Source organism: Dreissena polymorpha, chromosome 4 (assembly GCF_020536995.1).
Source record: "Dreissena polymorpha isolate Duluth1 chromosome 4, UMN_Dpol_1.0, whole genome shotgun sequence".
Classification (NCBI taxonomy): domain Eukaryota; kingdom Metazoa; phylum Mollusca; class Bivalvia; order Myida; family Dreissenidae; genus Dreissena; species Dreissena polymorpha.
The window spans coordinates 116,884,079-116,903,429 of record NC_068358.1 but is presented as its reverse complement, the minus strand read 5'-3'; the positions used below and the strand labels follow the sequence as shown (position 1 = coordinate 116,903,429).

General features: G+C 37.2%; 2 protein-coding genes across 2 annotated transcripts in view; both read left to right on the top strand.

Moving 5' to 3' along the window:
- LOC127880245 (uncharacterized) overlaps window positions 1-412 on the top strand; it is a 189,004-nt gene extending 188,592 nt beyond the window's left edge. Inside the window, exon 31 of the mRNA XM_052427555.1 lies at window positions 317-412. The gene's annotated coding sequence lies outside the window, so the exon portion shown is untranslated. The remainder of the gene's footprint in view (window positions 1-316) is intronic.
- On the top strand, window positions 332-16,621 carry LOC127878730 (rho guanine nucleotide exchange factor 18-like). The gene is made up of 12 exons (XM_052425259.1): window positions 332-496; window positions 1,988-2,113; window positions 3,562-3,679; window positions 4,290-4,456; window positions 6,117-6,287; window positions 6,918-7,107; window positions 8,720-8,809; window positions 9,134-9,237; window positions 9,711-9,948; window positions 10,649-10,746; window positions 13,382-13,540; window positions 16,610-16,621. The coding sequence occupies exons 1-12, from the start codon at window positions 332-334 to the stop codon at window positions 16,619-16,621; spliced, it is 1,638 nt and encodes a 545-aa protein (XP_052281219.1).
- The last annotated feature ends 2,730 nt before the right edge of the window (window positions 16,622-19,351 follow it).

Below are 19,351 nucleotides of genomic sequence, written 5' to 3'. Positions count from 1 at the left end.
CAGAGTCAGTTCCCTGTTGTATATTCACAGTTAATCAGAGACAGTTTCCTGTTGTCCTTGTTGTATATTCACAGTTATTCAGGTACAGTTCCCTGTTGTATATTCACAGTTATTTAGAGACAGTTCCCTGTTGTATATTCACAGTTTTTCAGGTAAACTTCCCTGTTGTATATTCACAGTTATTCAGGTAAATTTCCCTGTTGTATATACACAGTTATTCAGTTAAATTTTCCTGTTATTCACAGTTCATTCAGGGACAGTTCCCTGTTGTATATTCTCAGTTATTCAGGTATATTTCCCTGTTGTTTATTCACAGTTATTCAGAGACGGCATGGTGAATGAGCTGCACATGCCGCCTCAGATGGTGAACAGCATGTTCCCTCGGCTAGATGACCTCACAGACGTCCATATGGAATTCCTGCGCACACTGCAGATGCTGCAGAGCAAGAGGCCAGACAAGATGATCGATGAAATAGGGGCCACACTAGTGGGGCAGGTGAGTAATAGTGAGGAATTATTGGATTTGTTATGTCCCCCACTATTGTAGTGGGGGACATATTGTTTTTGCCCTGTCTGTTGGTCTGTCTGTTGGTCTGTTTGCGCCAACTTTAACATTTTGCAATAACTTTTGTTATATTGAAGATAGCAACTTCATATTTGGCTAGTATGCGTATCTCATGAAGCTGCACATTTTGAGTGGTGAAAGTTCAAGGTCATGGTCATCCTTCAAGGTCAGAGGTCAAATATATGTGGCCAAAATCGCTCATTTTATGAATACTTTTGCAATATTTAAGATAGCAACTTGATATTTGGCATGCATGTGTATCTCATGGAGCTGCACATTTTGAGTGGTGAAAGGTCAAGGTCATCCTTCAAGGTCAGAGGTCAAATATATGTGGCCCAAATCGCTTATTTTATAAATACTTTTGCAATATTGAAGATAGCAACTTGATATTTGGCATGCATGTGCATCTCATGGAGCTGCACATTTTGAGTGGTGAAAGGTCAAGGTCATCCTTCAAGGTCAGAGGTCAAATATATGTGGCCCAAATCACTTATTTTATTAATACTTTTGCAATATTGAAGATAGCAACTTGATATTTGGCATGCATGTGTATCTCATGGAGCTGCACATTTTGAGTGGTGAAAGGTCAAGGTCATCCTTCACAAGGTCAAGGTCATCCTTCAAGGTCAAACATCATATATGGAGACATTGTGTTTCACAAACACATCTTGTTGTTGTTATGTTTTCATTGAGTTTTTAAAGGTAATCTAAAAATCTAATGAAGACTGCATGATTTCCTATTTTAACAGAAATTTGAAGTCTGCTTTATGATGAATGTGATAGTGAGGCTATTATTGTTTTACTTTCCTAGTGTTTAACCTTTTGTCACTCAGAAGAAAAGCGAAAATGGCTATATGCTAAGAGGATAAAACCAGAACAGCCTGCGAGTAACTAGCAGTCTGTTCAGGTTTTATGCTGTTTGATGCTCATTACCATATCTAAGGGTTGGAAATGAAGCCTTTTAAACTTGAATATATTAAGAAAGGACTTAAATTTAATTTGATTTTCTAAAGGACTTTAAATGCATCAAAGTTCATTTCTGAGTGAAAAAGGGTTAACACAATGCACAAAAAACTACTTCCACATGTGGATAATAGAGTAGTTTTTTCCTACCATTCATGTTGTATTTGTCTGGGTCGTACAGAGTTAATATATTAAACAGATTTGTTATTTTCAAATTAAACAGGGATTTTTCTCTAAATCTTATTTTACCAGGGGTCTGAGATGATATCTTTGATATTTGATAATGTCACAATTTTTGTGTTATTCAAAAGAAAACAAATATAGTTTGAATCAATCTTTTGGCTATCAGTTAAATAATAACATCCCTGATGAAAGAAGAAAGACACCCAGAGTTTCTAGTAAATCCCTGAGGTTTCTGGTAGATTCACGAGTCCAGACTCCTCTTTGTTTCTACCTCAGTTCTCTGGAGCCTTTGGAGATAAGATGAAAGCATCGTATGGGATGTTCTGTAGTGCCCATCTGGAGTCCGTGCAGAATTACAAAGACATGATGATGAAAGACCGGAAGTTCCAACAATTCATAAAGGTAAGGGCACAGAAATCACCTCCTTGTTATATACTAGGTCAAATCATTAATATTTTTCCACAAAGAAAACAATTTAAAGGAAGTGTTGAATGCAGATGATTTTTAATTTTGTATATAAAATAATCCCATGTGTGATCCACATAAGCAATTAAAATTATTTTTTAGTACAGTTTATACCCATAACCTGGTCTAAAACATTAAACAATGTTCGCTTAAAAACCCTTAAATTTTGAAAACTATGTAGATATTGTAAATACTCACAACTTATACTGTGAAAACATTTATTTTCGTCAGCACGAAATTTCGTCCTTTTTATAATAAATGACTATTTCGTCAGCACTTGAATTCGTCCATTTCTGGTTTTGAAAAAAAGCGTCCGATTTGTTTGTAATGTTTGTAATACATGTAATACGCGGTTGCGAAAAAATTGTGCTGGGGAAAGAGGGGTGACACTTGGTAGTCACTTGCAGGAGGTGGGCCTTGTTTGGCATATGCCAATTAACAAGTCTGTTATTTCAGATTATAGTAACTGTCCCTTATAATTTTATGTCATTGACACGTTCTTTGTTATGATTAGCGGATAAGTTACCAAACACAAATCAATATGTTCTTTATGAATTTGTAATAAAAGCGCAGAATATATTTCAGTCAGGCGTTGATCACACATCGTCATATTTTAACTGCGTTTAATAGTATTGTCTTTAATCCAGATTCGCCGCGTGTTGGCTGTATAATCGGCAACACCCGTGAAAAACACAACACACACAATGGGTAATAAAGTTGTTAACAATTAGCGCTAATCAACACTATTATACCTAAACGAAGTCGACGCTTTCGATACAGCCTTATTGCATTCGCGTTTTACAGGAAATGTCAGTTGTCAGTACACTGTATAATGTACACCCCTTTGTGTCAAAACCGGATTTAACTTGAGTGTGAATAGTCGACTGTTTCATGTTATTTGTATCAATACCATCCGGGTATCTGTACTGTAAGTATACCAGTCTACAAACAAGGTGCGCGCTTCCGCATATGGGTATTCTGACGTTCAAAAAATTGACCTAGGGTTTAGCGTTCACGCCGTCGAACCCATTTAGCAATATAACTCGTTTTTTTTTTCACTATTTCTTTACTTGCAAAAAATACTAGTGGCGTATAACTAACCTTGCAATCTTTTTTTCTCAGCATTTTGCGAGTGTGCGAGTGTTAATTTCGAGCCCTGTGTATATGCATGGATTACGCTGGATTTAAATGCCTCATGTCTACGGTAATTCAGTCTTATTTGTTTCAAATATGGGACATGATTGTTCGTTAGGATCTTGAATTCGTCCATCAGTCGAAGGACGAAAAAGACGAAAATTAATGTCTGACAAATTATAATGGTTTCACAGTTTTCTATACAAAAGAAAATTGCAAAATGAAAATGAGAGTACAATTTGTGATTCCAGACGACGACAGAGCACCCGATGTGTCAGAAGCGAGAGATCCCTGACTTCATCCAGATCATCACACAGAGGCCCACCAAGTACCCGATACTCATTGACTCCATTCTGCATTCTACAAAAGGTAGCAACGCAAAAGGGGCTTTCTATTCTATCTGGGAGAACAGTGTAATGATAAAGTCAATAGAAATGCATATGGAAAAAGTTTGATGCCAATTCTGAGCAAGAGATTCTTTTCATTATGTGATATGATCTTTTCTGTATATTACAAAAAAAAAGCATTTTAAATGACCGACACATTAACCAGACCAGAGGGGCAGAATTTCCCTCTGTTCCTTCCATGTCACATAGAAAAATGAAACGATAACATTTCTATGTAAAAAAAATAAGGAAACATATCAATTTAAACTACTTACAAGGTGCTGATCAAATTGAGCTGGTCATAAAAAAGCTCAAAACTTCTAAAGTCCATATTTTCTGGGAAAACAGGGCTTAATGCATTTGCGACCAGTTTCGTCCAAGATTAGCCTGTGCAATCTCGACAGGCTAATAAGGGACAACACTTTTTGTTTAAAATAATTTCTCATCTAATTAAAAAATGTCCCTTTTTAAAAAAAAATAAATCTAGTGTAGGCGAAAAGTATCGTCCCTGATAAGCCTGTGCAGACTGCACAGGCTAATCAGGGACGATACTTTACACACATGTATTATAACCCCTTGTGTGTGGTTCTCAGAGAAGAAGGAATTGGAGCAGCTGATGACGGCACTGGAGCGCAGCAGGGACGTCCTCAAGGCAGTGGACGACCAGGTGGACGCAGCACACCGCGCCATGAAGCTGAGGGACATCTCCAACAGGCTGGATGTGAGGTCACATGTAATGCACAGGGGCAAGAAGTTAAAGGTAAGTTTGTCTATAACAGGCTATATGTGAGGTCACATGTGATGCACAGGGGCAAGAAGTTAAAGGTAAGTTTGTCTATAATAGGCTCGATGTGAGGTCACATGTGATGCACAGGAGCAAGAAGTTAAAGGTAAGTTTGTCTATAATAGGCTCGATGTGAGGTCACATGTGATGCACAGGGGCAAGAAGTTAAAGGTAAGTTTGTCTATAACAGGCTATAAGTGAGGTCACATGTGATGCACAGGGGCAAGAAGTTAAAGGTAAGTTTGTCTATAATAGGCTCGATGTGAGGTCACATGTGATGCACAGGGGCAAGAAGTTAAAGGTAAGTTTGTCTATATAAGGCTCGATGTGAGGTCACATGTGATGCACAGGGGCAAGAAGTTAAAGGTAAGTTTGTCTATAATAGGCTCGATGTGAGGTCACATGTGATGCACAGGGGCAAGAAGTTAAAGGTAAGTTTGTCTATATAAGGCTCGATGTGAGGTCACATGTGATGCACAAAGGCAAGAAGTTAAAGGTAAGTTTGTCTATAACAGGCTCGATATGAGGTCACATGTGATGCACAGGGGCGAGAAGTTCAATGTTGGTTTTCATGCAAACAACTAAGCTTATTGATATCACATATCTCAAATAGGTTCCTTCTGTAGGTTCTTCTGAAAACAAAGACATGCTGAGCAGTATCTTCAACATTGCCTAAGATATCAAAAAATGCTCTGTGCTGCAGAGACAGCTTAATTTATTTATAGCACTCCTTTTAACTTCAGGCTTTCTTTATTTTTGATGCATATTATGTCTCATCGCCGTCCACCGTATGCGTCGTGCTAAAACCTTAACATTGGCTCTGAAATCAAAGTGCTTCCACCTACAACTTTGAAACTTCATATGTAGCTGCAATTTGATTAGTTCTGCATGCCATACCCATTTTTGGGTCACTAGGTCAATGGTCACTGTGACCTCTAATATTAAACTTTAACATAGGCTCTAAAATCAAAGTGCTTCCACCTACAACTTTGAAACTTCATATGTAGATGCACCTCAATGAGTTCTACATGCCACACCCATTTTTGGGTCACAAGGTCAAAGGTCAAGGTCACTGTGACCTCTAATATAAAACTTTAACATAGGCTCTAAAATCAAAGTGCTTCCACCTACAACTTTGAAACTTCATATGTAGATGCACCTTGATCAGTTCTACACGCCACACCCCTTTCTTCCTTTTCTTCTGACAAGCTTTCATTTACTCAAAACTGCACCCACAGCCAAGCGTTTGAACCCGCTATGAGGTGCTCTTGTTTACATAAATATTATATCAAACATGATTTTAACATAACTGAGTTCAGTTGATGAATAGTGATAGAAGTAAACACAAATCAAGTTTTATCTTAATAGTTCCTCTATGCCTCCAACCCATTAAACATTTTATCTAAAATAGTGAAATGAACATGCATCTTTGAAGAATAAAGATAAATTAACTCTTTCAGTGCTGGAACCGAATTTTGAAGGCCTTTGCAAACAGTTTGGATCCAGATGAGATGCCACAGAAGTGGCGTCTCATCTGGATCATAACTGTTTGCTATTCTGATAGTATTCTTGGGAAAATAAAATAAGAAAATAAAAAAATTAGAAATTCAGCATGCAAAGGGTTAAATTCTTTCAGAACAAAGATATATTACAAGGAGGGCGTGTGCTTCGTCATGAAGGAATTGTGGGATTGAAGATGGGCCGAGGAGGGAAGGCGGTGGAAGTGTTGGCAGTCCTGCTGAATGACATACTCTTCTTCCTGCAAGAAAACAACCAGAAATACTCGTTCTACTCTCAAGATAATAAGGTCTTACTTGTCATGAAGACCAGAACGTTTATCTGTGGTTTAATTATTTCCCTCTGTACATTTCTTGTGCTGAGCGAAATTACATGATGTAGTTTCATTTTGCATATTTGAAATAATAAAAGAATAAGAAAAAGGTATGAAAGAAAATTCCAGTTAAACTTTACATAAAGATATAAGTGTTTTGGAGGAAGTGTGGAATACAAATATCATAAGTCTTTAATTAATATGAAGTCTCTGCCATTTGTTTAATTTTCTTGTGCAAAGCTTTTTTGATGTTCAATTTATTTTAATAAAATTCTTGTATTTAAAGAGGGCATTTAGATGTATAGTTTCACTAAATAAATAAAACTAGTCTGTTTTCACCAACTTTAAGAACACTTTTTGAGTATAAAAAAACAACCTCAGGGGCATTTGTAGCTTGCATTAACAGCTATTTTAAATAGCTAAGAAACTGTTGATTTGGAAAAGGAAAATTGTGTGTGAAAGTTTATTAATGCATTTCGATTATATATGACAATTAAAATATGCCTCTTGACAGTCGTCAGGTGATGATACTTATTCTAATCTAAAAAATAAAAAAAACATTAGTTAAAGGGAAGTAACTTTGAAGATGTATATTATCTATTCTAGTACGGAGTTGTGTCCCTTTTCAACCTGCTGGTCAGGGAGAAGCAAGATGAACGCGACACAAAGGGCATCTATCTTATATCGCAGAACAAACAAGCCCCAGTTATGTTTGAAATAGTGTTCAACTCGACGGCAGAGATGAGCAAGTGGGCACACATCCTCAGACAGACAGTGGCTCAATGTCCAGAAGAAGGTAGGTTTTTGTGAGATTTATAAATCGTCAATCATTAAGTTAAAATGCATATGTTAAATGTTATTCTTCTGTTTTAATGTGTAATTGTATGAAAATAAAGTAATCTTTCATTCTGCGGGTGAACTATTGTGTATTGTCAGTGTAAGTATTTTAAAGAATTTGAAGCCTTTTTCCCTGATATGTTTTGGATAAACAAAATTTCTTTCTCTTGCTTTGGTTGGAGTTATTGTCCCCTACTGGTGAAACCAAAGGGGACTTATGGTTTGCACTCCGTCTGTCAGTCTGTCTGTCAGTCAGTCCGTCACTCTTTTCTGGATCCTGCGATAACTTTTAAAGTTCTTGATATTTGTTCATGAAACTTGAAACATGGATAGATGGCAATATGGTGATTATGCACGTCATTTCATTTTGTGTCTACGTCAAAAATTTTGGTTGCTATGGCAACAAATATAAAAAAATAAAAAAAGTTTACTGACAATGGTGGAGTTTCACCATATTGCTTGGCAATCTCTTGTTTTCCCTGTTTTATCAGGAGTTGTTTCTTCTGTCTTGACTGAAGTTGTCATCCCCCGACGTAGGCAGAGGGATATAGTGTTTGCGTTGTCTGTCCGTCCTTCCATATGTCCTTATGGCCCTTTTATACTTTAAAGTATACACACTTTTGTGTCTAGAGCCAAATCTTGGAACTGCTAGGGCAGATTTCATTGAAACCTGGTTTGAGTGTATATATGGATAAGAGGATGATTAATGTAAAATTGCGACACAACCCTTTGTCAAAAATGGATTAATTACCTTTTTTGAATTGATATCCTTTTTATGTAGGATTTGTTCTATCTTGAGCTGTATCTCCAAAGACAAATAAGCCACTGCCATGAAACTTACCAAAGTTGTTCTCAATAATATGGGGCTGATAGCCCTAGATGCAAGGTCAAGGTCGCACATTGAGATCAAAGATCACACATTTCATAATTTAGCCACTACTTTAATATGAACATAGTATGCTGTAATGCTTTTCTACAATTGTTCTCCTTTTTGTCACAAGTAATACTCTTGTCTCTATTGTGAAGGTCTAGGTCTCACACTGAGGTAAAATGTTATGTTTTTTTATTAAATCTGCCTTAGGTAGGGCTTCCAAGGGGTATGTGGAGTCTGCCATACATAAAGCAATTTTCAAATGTAATTGTTCATCGTTAAGAGGCAGTGAGGCACATGTAAGACCCCTGTCCCTACGGTCAAGGTCACACAAATTTGTTTGCACGCCGCCTTTCAATAGCAGAGTTATCACCATTTCTTCCTTGAAAATGTCTTTTCATAAGCTTTTTTTGTAGAATCAATTAAAGGCGGGGATGTTATACACTGAAAGCTGAATGAGGCTCAACAATTGTCTGTACACACCATTTGTTAATAACTCCACCTTTTATTAGCATCCTTTGTTACTTTAACAGATTTTTTAATGCCAAGCTTTAATCTAGAACTGCTTTTATAGGTTTTCATTAATCCTTTATTTAAGTGCATCAATGAATAATTATATGAGTACATGTACTTGTGTTTCATGTTGCAAGCATTTTGTGAGGGATATCAATCCAAGGAATTTGCTTGTTTCTTTTGACAGAGGAGGAAGAGATTACTGGGGCTGAAGAGGACCGCAGAAAACTGGAGGAAAAGTTTGCAGAGAGAAGTGCAAGAGCTCAGAACATTATTGGTAGGTTTTTACATAGTGTTTTTCGCTATGTATATATTTTTGCAAAATCTATGTTTTTGCTTTCATAAAGTCACTTTTAAAGCAAAATGCAAGCTTTTAAAGAGAAGCATAATAAATGTTTGAAGAATTCAACTTTATGAGTTAGGCACTAGGTTTTTTGTTTTAAGATAAATTTTAGTCAGATAAAATGGTTAACAAATACATGAACAAATACGATTGATAGTTTTTGTTTTTAATGGTTAACAAATACGATTGATAGTTTTTGTTTTTAATGGGAATCAAGTGTGTAGCTCTTTTAAGTATGTTTTATGTTCTGATCTCTAGAAAAACTGCGTCAGATAGATGAGGAGATACGAGAGCAGTGTGATGCCAAGAACCGGCTGATAGTGGAGCTACTTTCTGTGTTCAGTGAAGAGGAGCAGCCCTCGGTAAGCTACACCTGGGGGCTTGGTGTTTCTATGTATTTCTTTAACATTGTTTGAAAGCAATTTATTGCATCCTCTGAAACTGAGTTTGAAAGGAAGTAAAATGGAACCACTCTGACAGTAGGTTGTTCAGTTTTTTGTTGTAACCTGCCCTTGAACATACTATTTATCACGAAATCAATAAAAAATTTGTCAGCATATTTTTTATTTATTTTGGGATAAATATTGAGTTTGATAAGTGGCTAAAAAGCTTGCTTTTTTGTTAGTTTGTATACAAGCATGTGTAATGCTGTTGTCTTTTATTAACTTGTCAAAGAAGCTTACAGAAACATGATTCTTATGTTTCAAAAATGATAAGAGTTTAATAAGATTATATTGAAGTCAACAATAAAGGCCACGTTATTACCTAAGCTGGCATGAGCCTTTGAAATGGGCCATCGTAACCAACCATGACAATTTTGTCTCCTTTGTTTCAGTCGAGGCCTTGTTCCCAGAACTTGGAGGAGTTGCCCACCTCTGCAGAGAACACCTCCCTGGAGGCGTGTCTCAGCGACGTCTCATCACAGCTGACCGCACTCCTGCAGGGCAAGGTGGCCACCAATCTGGGTCGCTGCGTGAGTAGTGTTGGAGAGTACTCCAGTAACACCTTCGTCAACAGTCCCCTGCTGAAGAAGGCCGAAACTTTCGCTGGATTTGACAATGCAGAACGCAAAGGTATCATTGTTTGTGTTATTTATTGATCTCAACTCAGTCCCATTGGACAAAGAGTGCAGAAACCTTTAATGATAAACAAAGAAGGTAGAGTTTAGTTTAGTAACATGAATATTGCTTGCATTTACATGTTTTGATTTCTTCATTGTGGGTAAAAAGTTAAGGATTTTCAAATTTTGCCCCGAAATTTATAGCTATGTAGTTAATCTCGTGTTCCTAATGTTTCTTGATTGATGCCGTTCATTTACATTTCTCAATTTGCATAAAGCAGTGTTCCTTTATGATTTAGATAGGTTATGTATTTATGAAAAAAACAAACACTATTTTGATTTTACAAAGACTGATAGGAACTGATTTGACTAGTCTGTGCAAATTTTATATTGCATACTATAGTTAAATGTAGCATTTTAGTTTGATATGTCAATACTGAACAAGACTGATGATTCTTATGAAATAACATTTATACAACAGACGGGTGTAGGCTCTCTGTGGAAGCTATTTTCAGCACATGATTCTGTATGTGTTATGTTTGCAGTGCTATTTTCAGCACATGATTCTGTATGTGTTATGTTTGCAGTGCTATTTTCAGCACATGATTCTGTATGTGTTATGTTTGCAGTGCTATTTTCAGAACATGATTCTGTATGTGTTATGTTTGCTGTGCTATTTTCAGCACATAATTCTGTATGTGTTATGTTTGCAGTGAAGCGTCTAGAGGGAGAGGACGTGAGAGACAGCTACGTGGAACCACCAATGTCAGCTGATATTAGTGACCTTGACCTGTCACACAACGTCTCAAAGGTCAGTTTAAACTTGGTCGTCTATTTTGAACTTTTTAATACAATTATTATTTTGTATGCCGTTTAAAAAACGGGGCCTATTATGGTATGACCTGCAGTGGGCAGCCATGATGGTTTACTTTCAAGATGTTAATATAATTGTAAGCTGGTTAAAAAAATGGGCATGGGTTATTGAAAAACCTGGCTTTGAAAGTGCAATCAACAAATGCCTTAAAACTACCGGGTATATATAAAACAAAAAATTAAAGATCCACATATTTGACAGATATCTATTTTGCCACTGTATAAAATTATGTTATACTGGATGCAAACCCATGAAAAACATGTCAAATAAAATAACAAATAAATGATTAGAATTTAAGTCTGTATTAATACTTGTACAAATGATGTAATGTTGATCATTTTAAATTATTATATAGTTATTGTAAGTTTAGTGTCATAGTGGTATCATAGAAGTCTAAACTATGTCACAGACAATTTGTGTGTGTGTGGCATATAATATTGGTTTCAGTAGTTGGCATGCACGGTTATTGCAGTTGTAAGTTTGGGAAAATGTATGTTAACCCTTTATCGCTCAGAAGCATGGTGAAAATGTCTTTATGCATCCAGCATAAATCCAGAACAGCCTGCTATTGACTTTTATTAAGAGGGGGTATATTGCTTTGCTCATGTTGGTAGGTCGGTCGGTACGTCCGTCCACCAGGTGTCGGTACGTCCGTCCACCAGGTGGTTTCCGGATGATAACTCAAGAACGCTTAGGCCTAGGATCATGAAACTTCATGGGTACATTGATCATGACTCACAGATGACCCCTTTTGATTTTGAGGTTACTAGGTCAAAGGTCAAGGTCACGGTGACTCGAAATAGTAAAATGGTTTTTGAATGATAATTCAACTTATGCATACGCGACCAACAGGGCACACTCTGAACAATATTACTGAAGCAACTGGTCTGTAATCCTAAATCTATAATTATCAGTCCAATGAAACATCATCCTTTTAGTAAAATACAGTGGATCAGTAAAAATATTATCAGAATATGAGATTTTTTGTATATTTTGTATATTAAATATTGTGTTAATGTTTAATTTTGTTGATTAATATAAATAAAAGCAGGACAGGGGAGGTAATACACTACAGGGGAAACAAATGCAATCAGTTAAAATTTATTGTTACAGATTTGCCTCCCTTGTAATATATTTAAATTTTACCAAATGTAAGGCTAAAAGCATTTTTGAAATGCATACTACTACTACTACTACTACTACTACTGCTGCTGCTGCTGCTGCTGCTACTACTACAACTACTACTACTACTACTACTACTACTACTACTACTACTTCTTCTACTGCTACTACTACTATTACTACTACTACTACTACTACTACTACTACTACTACTACTACTACTACTACTACTACCACTACTACTACTACTACTTTACTACTACTCTACTACTACTACTACTACTACTACTACTACTACTACCTACTACTACTACTACTACATTTACTACTACTACTACTACTACTACTACTACTTCTACTACTACTACTACTACTACTACTACTACTACTACTACTACTACCACTTCTACTACTACTACTACTACTACTATTTCTTCTGCTACCACCACCTACTACTACTACTACTCTATTACTACTACTACTACTACTACTACTACTACTACTACTACTACTACTACTACTACTACTACTACTACTACTACTACTACCTACTACTACTAGTACTACTACTACTACTACTACTACTACTACTACTACTACTACTACTACTACTACTACTACTACTACTACTACAACTACTACAACAACTACTACTACTACTTCTACTACTTCTACTACTACTCTACTACTACTACTACTACTACTACTACTACTACTACTACTACTACTACTACTACTACTACTGCTACTACTATTACTTCTACCTACTACTACTACTACTACTACTACTACTACTACTACTACTACTCTACTACTACTACTACTTCTACTACTACTACTACTACTACTACTACTACTACTACTACTACTACTACTACTACTACTGCTGCTGCTTCTACTACTACTACTACTACTACTACTTCTACTACTATTTCTTCTGCTACCACCACCACCACCACCACCACCATTCACAGTGACAAAAAATGTATTCACACAATGGCTGCTACTACAACTTATAGCCCATATAGGGGGGCATGCATGTTTTACAAACAGCCCTTGTTTGTTTTTTGCTGCTCATCAGTACCTTTATGTTAAAAATGAAGCATTCAAAACTGTTATCTAGTAAAAAAAGGTGGGACGATTGAACTTTACCGGTACGTAAAAAAGAATTGAAAAGCGTATAATTGTATCGTTGCTAAGCGCGCAAAACGTAACACCTAACACTTAACGCAACACCTAATAATCCTTTTTATCCTATATATTTCCCTAGTATCGGGGGCTACCGCCTTTAAACCCCTGCTTTGTCAATAGTGGTAAACAACTGCGTACCTGTAAAGTTCAATCTAGCCAAAAAAGGTCTTGAATCTAATTTGATTTTCTAAGGAACTACAAACACATCAGTGTTAATCTGAGTGGTAAAGAGTTGACATTGGATGTACCTGTATTTCAGACGAGCTATGACAGCGAGGGAGAGAGCGGTCACGGGTCCTCTCCCAGCCTCACCACGTCCACCCACAGCGCCCTCTCCGTGCCCCCAGTACTGCCCTCCCCAGGGTTCCAAGAGCAGCCAAACATTGCCAACATTCTGAGGACGTTTAACAGTGTTGTGGTCAGTACAGATCAGTCATCAGCCATGAGCAGACTTGTATATGAGTCGCTTTCTGAGAAAACTGGGAATAATGCATGTGAGTATAGTGTCGTCCCAAATTAGCCTGTGCAGTCTGCACAGGCTAATCAGGGACGACACTTTCCACCTAAATTGAGTTTTTGGTAAGAAGAGACTTCATTTTAACGAAAAATGTCATAAAAGCGGAATGTGTCGTCCCTGATTAGCCTGTGTGGACTGCACAGGCTAATCTAGGACGACACTTTACGCATATGCATTATGCCCAGTTTTCTCAGAACACGACTCATATGCTTGACAAGATTTACAAATCTAACATCTTCATTTGTTTATATTTATGCCTTCCGACATCTTCTGTTGAATTGAAGCATATATTTGGGGTTAGCCAATAATCATGTTCTTTTATCAATCTGCCTGTTGGAGTTTTACCCACAAAGACAAGTTTTGTTTAGACCAGACCTCAATGCAATTGTCATTGTGTGTCTAAATTTGTAACTGTAATTATACCCCCACAAACGAAGTTAAGGGGGGTATATAAAAATGAACTTGTCTGTCGGTCGGTCGGTCCGTATTAAGTGTCCGCTCTCTAATTCAAGTAGTTTTCATCCGATCTTCACCAAACTTGGTCAGAAGTTGTATCTACATGATGTCTAGGCCAAGTTCGAACATGGGCCTGGCCGGGTCAAAAACTAGGTCACGGGGTCACTTTGTGCGTTTTAAACATTCAGCATGTTGTCCGCTCTCTAATTCAAGTAGTTTTCATCCGATCTTCACCAAACTTGGTCAGAAGTTGTATCTACGTGATGTCTAGGCCAAGTTCGAACATGGGCCTTGCCGGGTCAAAAATTAGGTCACCGGGTCACTTAGTGTGTTTTAAACATTCAGCATGTTGTCCGCTCTCTTATTCAAGTAGTTTTCATCCGATCTTCACCAAACTTGGTCAGGAGTTGTAACTAGATGATCTTAACACAAGTTTGAACATGGGCCTTGTCGGGTCAAAAACTAGGTCACGGGGTCACTTAGTGCGTTTTTAGCTCATCTTTTTTTTGAAAAAAAATTATGAGCTATTGTCATCACCATGGCGTCAGCGTCCGGTTAAGTTTTGCGTTTAGGTACACTTTTCTCATAAAGTATCAATGCTATTGCATTCAAACTTGGTACACTTACTTACTATCATGGAGGGACTGGGCAGGCAAAGTTAGATAATTCTGGCTTGCATTTTGACAGAATTATGTGCCCTTTTTATACTTAAAAAATTGAAAATTTTGGTTAAGTTTTGTGTTCAGGTCCATTTTATTCCTTAAGTATCAAAGCTATTGCTTTCATACTTGCAACACTTACTGACTATCATAAGGGGACTGTGCAGGCAAAGTTATGTAACTCTGACTGGCATTTTACCAGAATTATGTGCCCTTTTTATACTTAGAAAATTGAAAATAAGTTTTGTGTTTAGGTCCACTTTTTTTCTTAAGTATCAAAGCCATTGCTTTCATACTTGCAACACTTACTAGCTATGGTAAGGGGACTGGGCAGGCAAAGTTATGTAAATCTGACTGGCATTTTGACGGAATTATGGGCCCTTTATACTTGAAAATTTGGTTAAGTTTTGTGTTTTGGTCCACTTTACCCCTAAAGTATCATAGATATTGCTTTCATACTTGGAACACTCGCAAACTATCATAAGGGGACAGTAAAGGACAAGTTGCATAACTCTGGTTGTCATTGTTACCGAATTATGGCCCTTTTTTGACTTATTAACTTTGAATATATGGTTACATTTTGTGTTTAGATTCACTTTTCTACTAAAGTATCAAGGCTATTGCTTTTAAACTTTAAATACGTTCATGCTATCATGAGGGTACTGTACCTGGCAAGTTGAATTTTACCTTGACCTTTGAATTACCTTGACTCTTAAGGTCAAATTATTAAATCTTGCTAAAATTGCCATAACTTCTTTATTAATGATAAGATTCTATTGATACTTTGACAAAACAACTCTTACCTGACATACCACCATTGACTCCGTCCAAACCATCCCCCACGCCCCCCCCCCCCCCCCTCAATCCCCCCATTATTTTTTTTTAATTAAAGATCATCTAATAAATGACCACCACACCCTCACACTATTCCCACCCCCACCCCCCCAAAAAAAAAAAAATTATGCCCCCAATAGGGTGGCATATAGCAGTTGAACTGTCCGTCAGTATGTCAGTCAGTCTGTCTGTCAGTCCAAAAAAACTTTAACATTGGCCATAACTTTTTCACTTTTTAAGATAGCATCTTTATTTTGGCATGCATGTGTATCTCATGGAGCTGCACATTTTGAGTGGTGAAAGGTCAAGGTCATCCTTCAAGGTCAAATGTCAAATTTATGGTGTCTGTCTGTTCGAAAACTTTAACATTGGCCATAACTTTTTCAATATTGAAGATAGCAACTTGATAGTTGGCATGCATGTGTAACTCATGGAGCTGAACATTTTGAGAGGTGAAAGGTGAAGGTAAAGGTCATCCTTCAAAGTCAAATATATGGCGTCTGTCCGTCCAAAAACTTTAACATTTGCCATAACTTTTTATGCCCCCCTTCGAAGAAGAGGGGGTATATTGTTTTGCACATGTCAGTCGGTCCGTCCACCAGATGGATTCCGGATGATAACTCAAGAACGCTTAGGCCTAGGATCATGAAACTTCATAGGTACCGTAATAACTCTATGTTTTCCGACACTCTTAAGTTTTCGGACACCCCCTTTTTTAGCAAAAATAATTATTTTTCATGACTCTTAATTTTGGGACACACAATTTTTCGTCCATTATTTATGTCTCTAAGTTTTCGGACAAAATAGTTTACAGTGCAATTTTACCAAATTTCGGTCCTGTTTTCGATATCTAATGACACTTCGATCATGGGGTTTTACAACCAGATTAACATCATAAAACATGGAAGGTGCATGCCTGAGGGCAACAGACCATTACATTGCGTTATTGGGTAAATAACAGTGTAAACCGGTATTAAACAATGGTTTTGCCCGATAGCATAAGCGTTATGACACTTACCAGGGCCAGTACTGATTAACAGTTCAATTATCTACCGCAATGGTCCTACCCCTTCTAAGTAAAATAACTGTGACAAATACTAAACGCTTCAAAGTGTGATGAACCCTATTGTAAGTTTTACGAACAATGGAAGGTGTTAGAAAACAACTACCGGTATCTGAAATGAACAAACAAAGAATTCATAGTTTGCTTTTTTTGCGTTAATTACAGGTTCATACTAGCGAGTATCGGTACGTCACATTCTCATCTTTGAACTCGTTAGTCAAAGTACAACCTTGTAGTAACTTTCTGTCAAATAAATTAAGCATTTAAAATTATTTAAAATGCAGTGCATATATATACATTTTGTATATAACTGTAATTTATACTATACGGCATGGTATTTTACAAGCGCATGCTATTACCGGTAGTCGTTGATACAATTGACGCTATTTTCTGACACTTCAATTTTCGACTCTATGTTTTCGGACACCTGCATTTTGTGAATATTTTTCATATCTATGTTTTCGGACACGAAAAAAAATTATTATTTTTAAGTGTCCGAAAACAGAGTAATTACGGTAGATTGATCATGACTGGTAGATGACCCCTATTGATTTTCAGGTCACTAGGTCAAAGGTCAAGGTCACAGTGACTCGAAATAGTTAAATGGTTTCCGGATGATAACTCAAGAATGCTTAGGCCTAGGATCATGAAACTTCATAGGTACATTGATCATGACTGGCAAATGATCCCTATTGATTTTCAGGTCACTAGGTCAAAGGTCACAGTGACTAGAAATAGTAAAATGGTTTCCGGATGATATCTCAAGAATGCTTACGCCTAGGATCATGAAACTTCATAGGTACATTGATCATGACTGGCAGATGACCCCTATTGATTTTCAGGTCACTAGGTCAAAGGTCAAGGTCACAGTTACTCGAAATGGTATAATGGTTTCCGGATGATAACTCAAGAATGCTTACGCCTAGGATCATGAAACTTCATAGGTACATTGATAATGACTGGCAGATGACCTCTATTTATTTTTAAGGTCACTAGGTCAAAGGTCAAGGTCACAGTGACTCGAAATAGTAAATGGTTTCCGGATGATAACTCAAGAATGCTTCTGCCTAGGATCATGAAACTTCATAGGTACATTGATCATGACTGGCAGATGACCCCTTATGATTTTCAGATCACTAGGTCAAAGGTCAAGGTCACAGTTATTCGAAATAGTAAAATGGTTTCCGGATGATAATTAAAAAATGCTTACGCCTATGATCATGAAACTTCATAGGTACATTGATCATGACTGGCAGATGACCCCTATAAATTTTCAGGTCACTAGGTATAAGGTCAAGGTCACAGTGACTAGAAACAGTAAAATGGTTTCCTGATGATAACTCAAGAAAAATTAGGCTAGGATCATGAAACTTCATAGGTATGTTGATCATGACTGGCAGATGACCCCTATTGATTTTCAGATCACTAGGTCAAATGTCAAGGTCAAAGTGTAAAAAAACTAATTCACACAATGGCTTCCACTGCAACTGACAGCCCATATGAGGGGCATGCATGTTTTACAAACAGCCCTTATTTAATATTGAAGATAGCAACTTGATATTTGGCATGCATGTGTATCTCATGAAGCTGCACATTTTGAGTGGTGGAAGTTCAAGGTCAAGGTCATTCTTCAAGGTCAAAAAAAATAAAATAATGCAAAGCGGCGGTCTCAGGAAGCTGCACATTTTGAGTGGTGGAAGTTTAAGGTCATCCTTCAAGGTCAAGGTCATCCTTCAAGGTCAAGGTCATCCTTCAAGGTCAAAGGTCAAAAAACAAATAACAAATTTCAAAGCGGCATTATCATGAAGCTGCACATTCTGAGTGGTGGAAGTTCAAGGTCAAGGTCATTCTTCAAGGTCAAGGTCATCCTTCAAGGTCTAAGGTTAAAAAAAAACAATCAAAGCGGCGTTATCATGAAGCTGCACATTTTTAGTGGTGGAAGTTTAAGGTCATCCTTCAAGGTCAAAGGTCAAAAAAATAATATTTCAAAGCGGCCTTCTCATAAAGCTGCACATTTTGAGTGGCGGAAATTCAAGGTCAAGGTTATCCTTCAGGCTGAAAGGTAAAAAAAAATAAAAATAATAATTTCAAAGCGGCGCAATAGGGAGCATTGTGTTTCTGACAAACACATCTCTTGTTTATTTCAAACATGGTTAAAAAACACAAATATTTGTTTTTATTATTTTATTTTTGAAATACCGTCCAACCATCCCACCCAAGAATCCCCCCCCCCCCTCCCCCCAAAAAAATATTTATTTTTTTTTGCATTTTTTAGCATTTTTGGAAGATAATGTAATAAATGACCACACCCCCACACTTTACACCCCTCTCCACTCCACCCCTCCATCCTTTGTGATTGAAATTGAGATAGGTCCCTACACCTTTAATAAGAAAAATAGATGAGCGGTCTGCACCCGCAAGGCGGTGCTCTTGTTTAACATTCAGCATGGTGTCCTCCCTCTCTTATTCAAGTAGTTTTCATCCGATCTTCACCAAACTTGGTCAGAAGTTTTATATAGATGATCTGAAGGCCAAGTTCGAACATGGGCCATGCCAGATCAAAAACTAGGACACAGGGTCACTTAGTACGTTTTACACATTGAGCATGGTGTCTGCTCTCTATTTCAAGTAGTTTAAATCCGATCTTCACCACACTTGGTCAGAAGTTGTAACTAGATGATGTGTAGGTCAAGTTGAACA

What these genes read in the sequence shown, in the direction of transcription:
- LOC127878730 (XM_052425259.1), top strand. Translation starts at nt 332, where the DNA reads ATGGTGAATGAGCTGCACATGCCGCCTCAGATGGTGAACAGCATGTTC. An exon ending in ACAGGGGCAAGAAGTTAAAG is followed by an intron (nt 4,457 to 6,116) that starts GTAAGTTTGTCT and finishes AAATTCTTTCAG; the next exon opens with AACAAAGATATATTACAAGG. An exon ending in TGACAATGCAGAACGCAAAG is followed by an intron (nt 9,949 to 10,648) that starts GTATCATTGTTT and finishes TTATGTTTGCAG; the next exon opens with TGAAGCGTCTAGAGGGAGAG.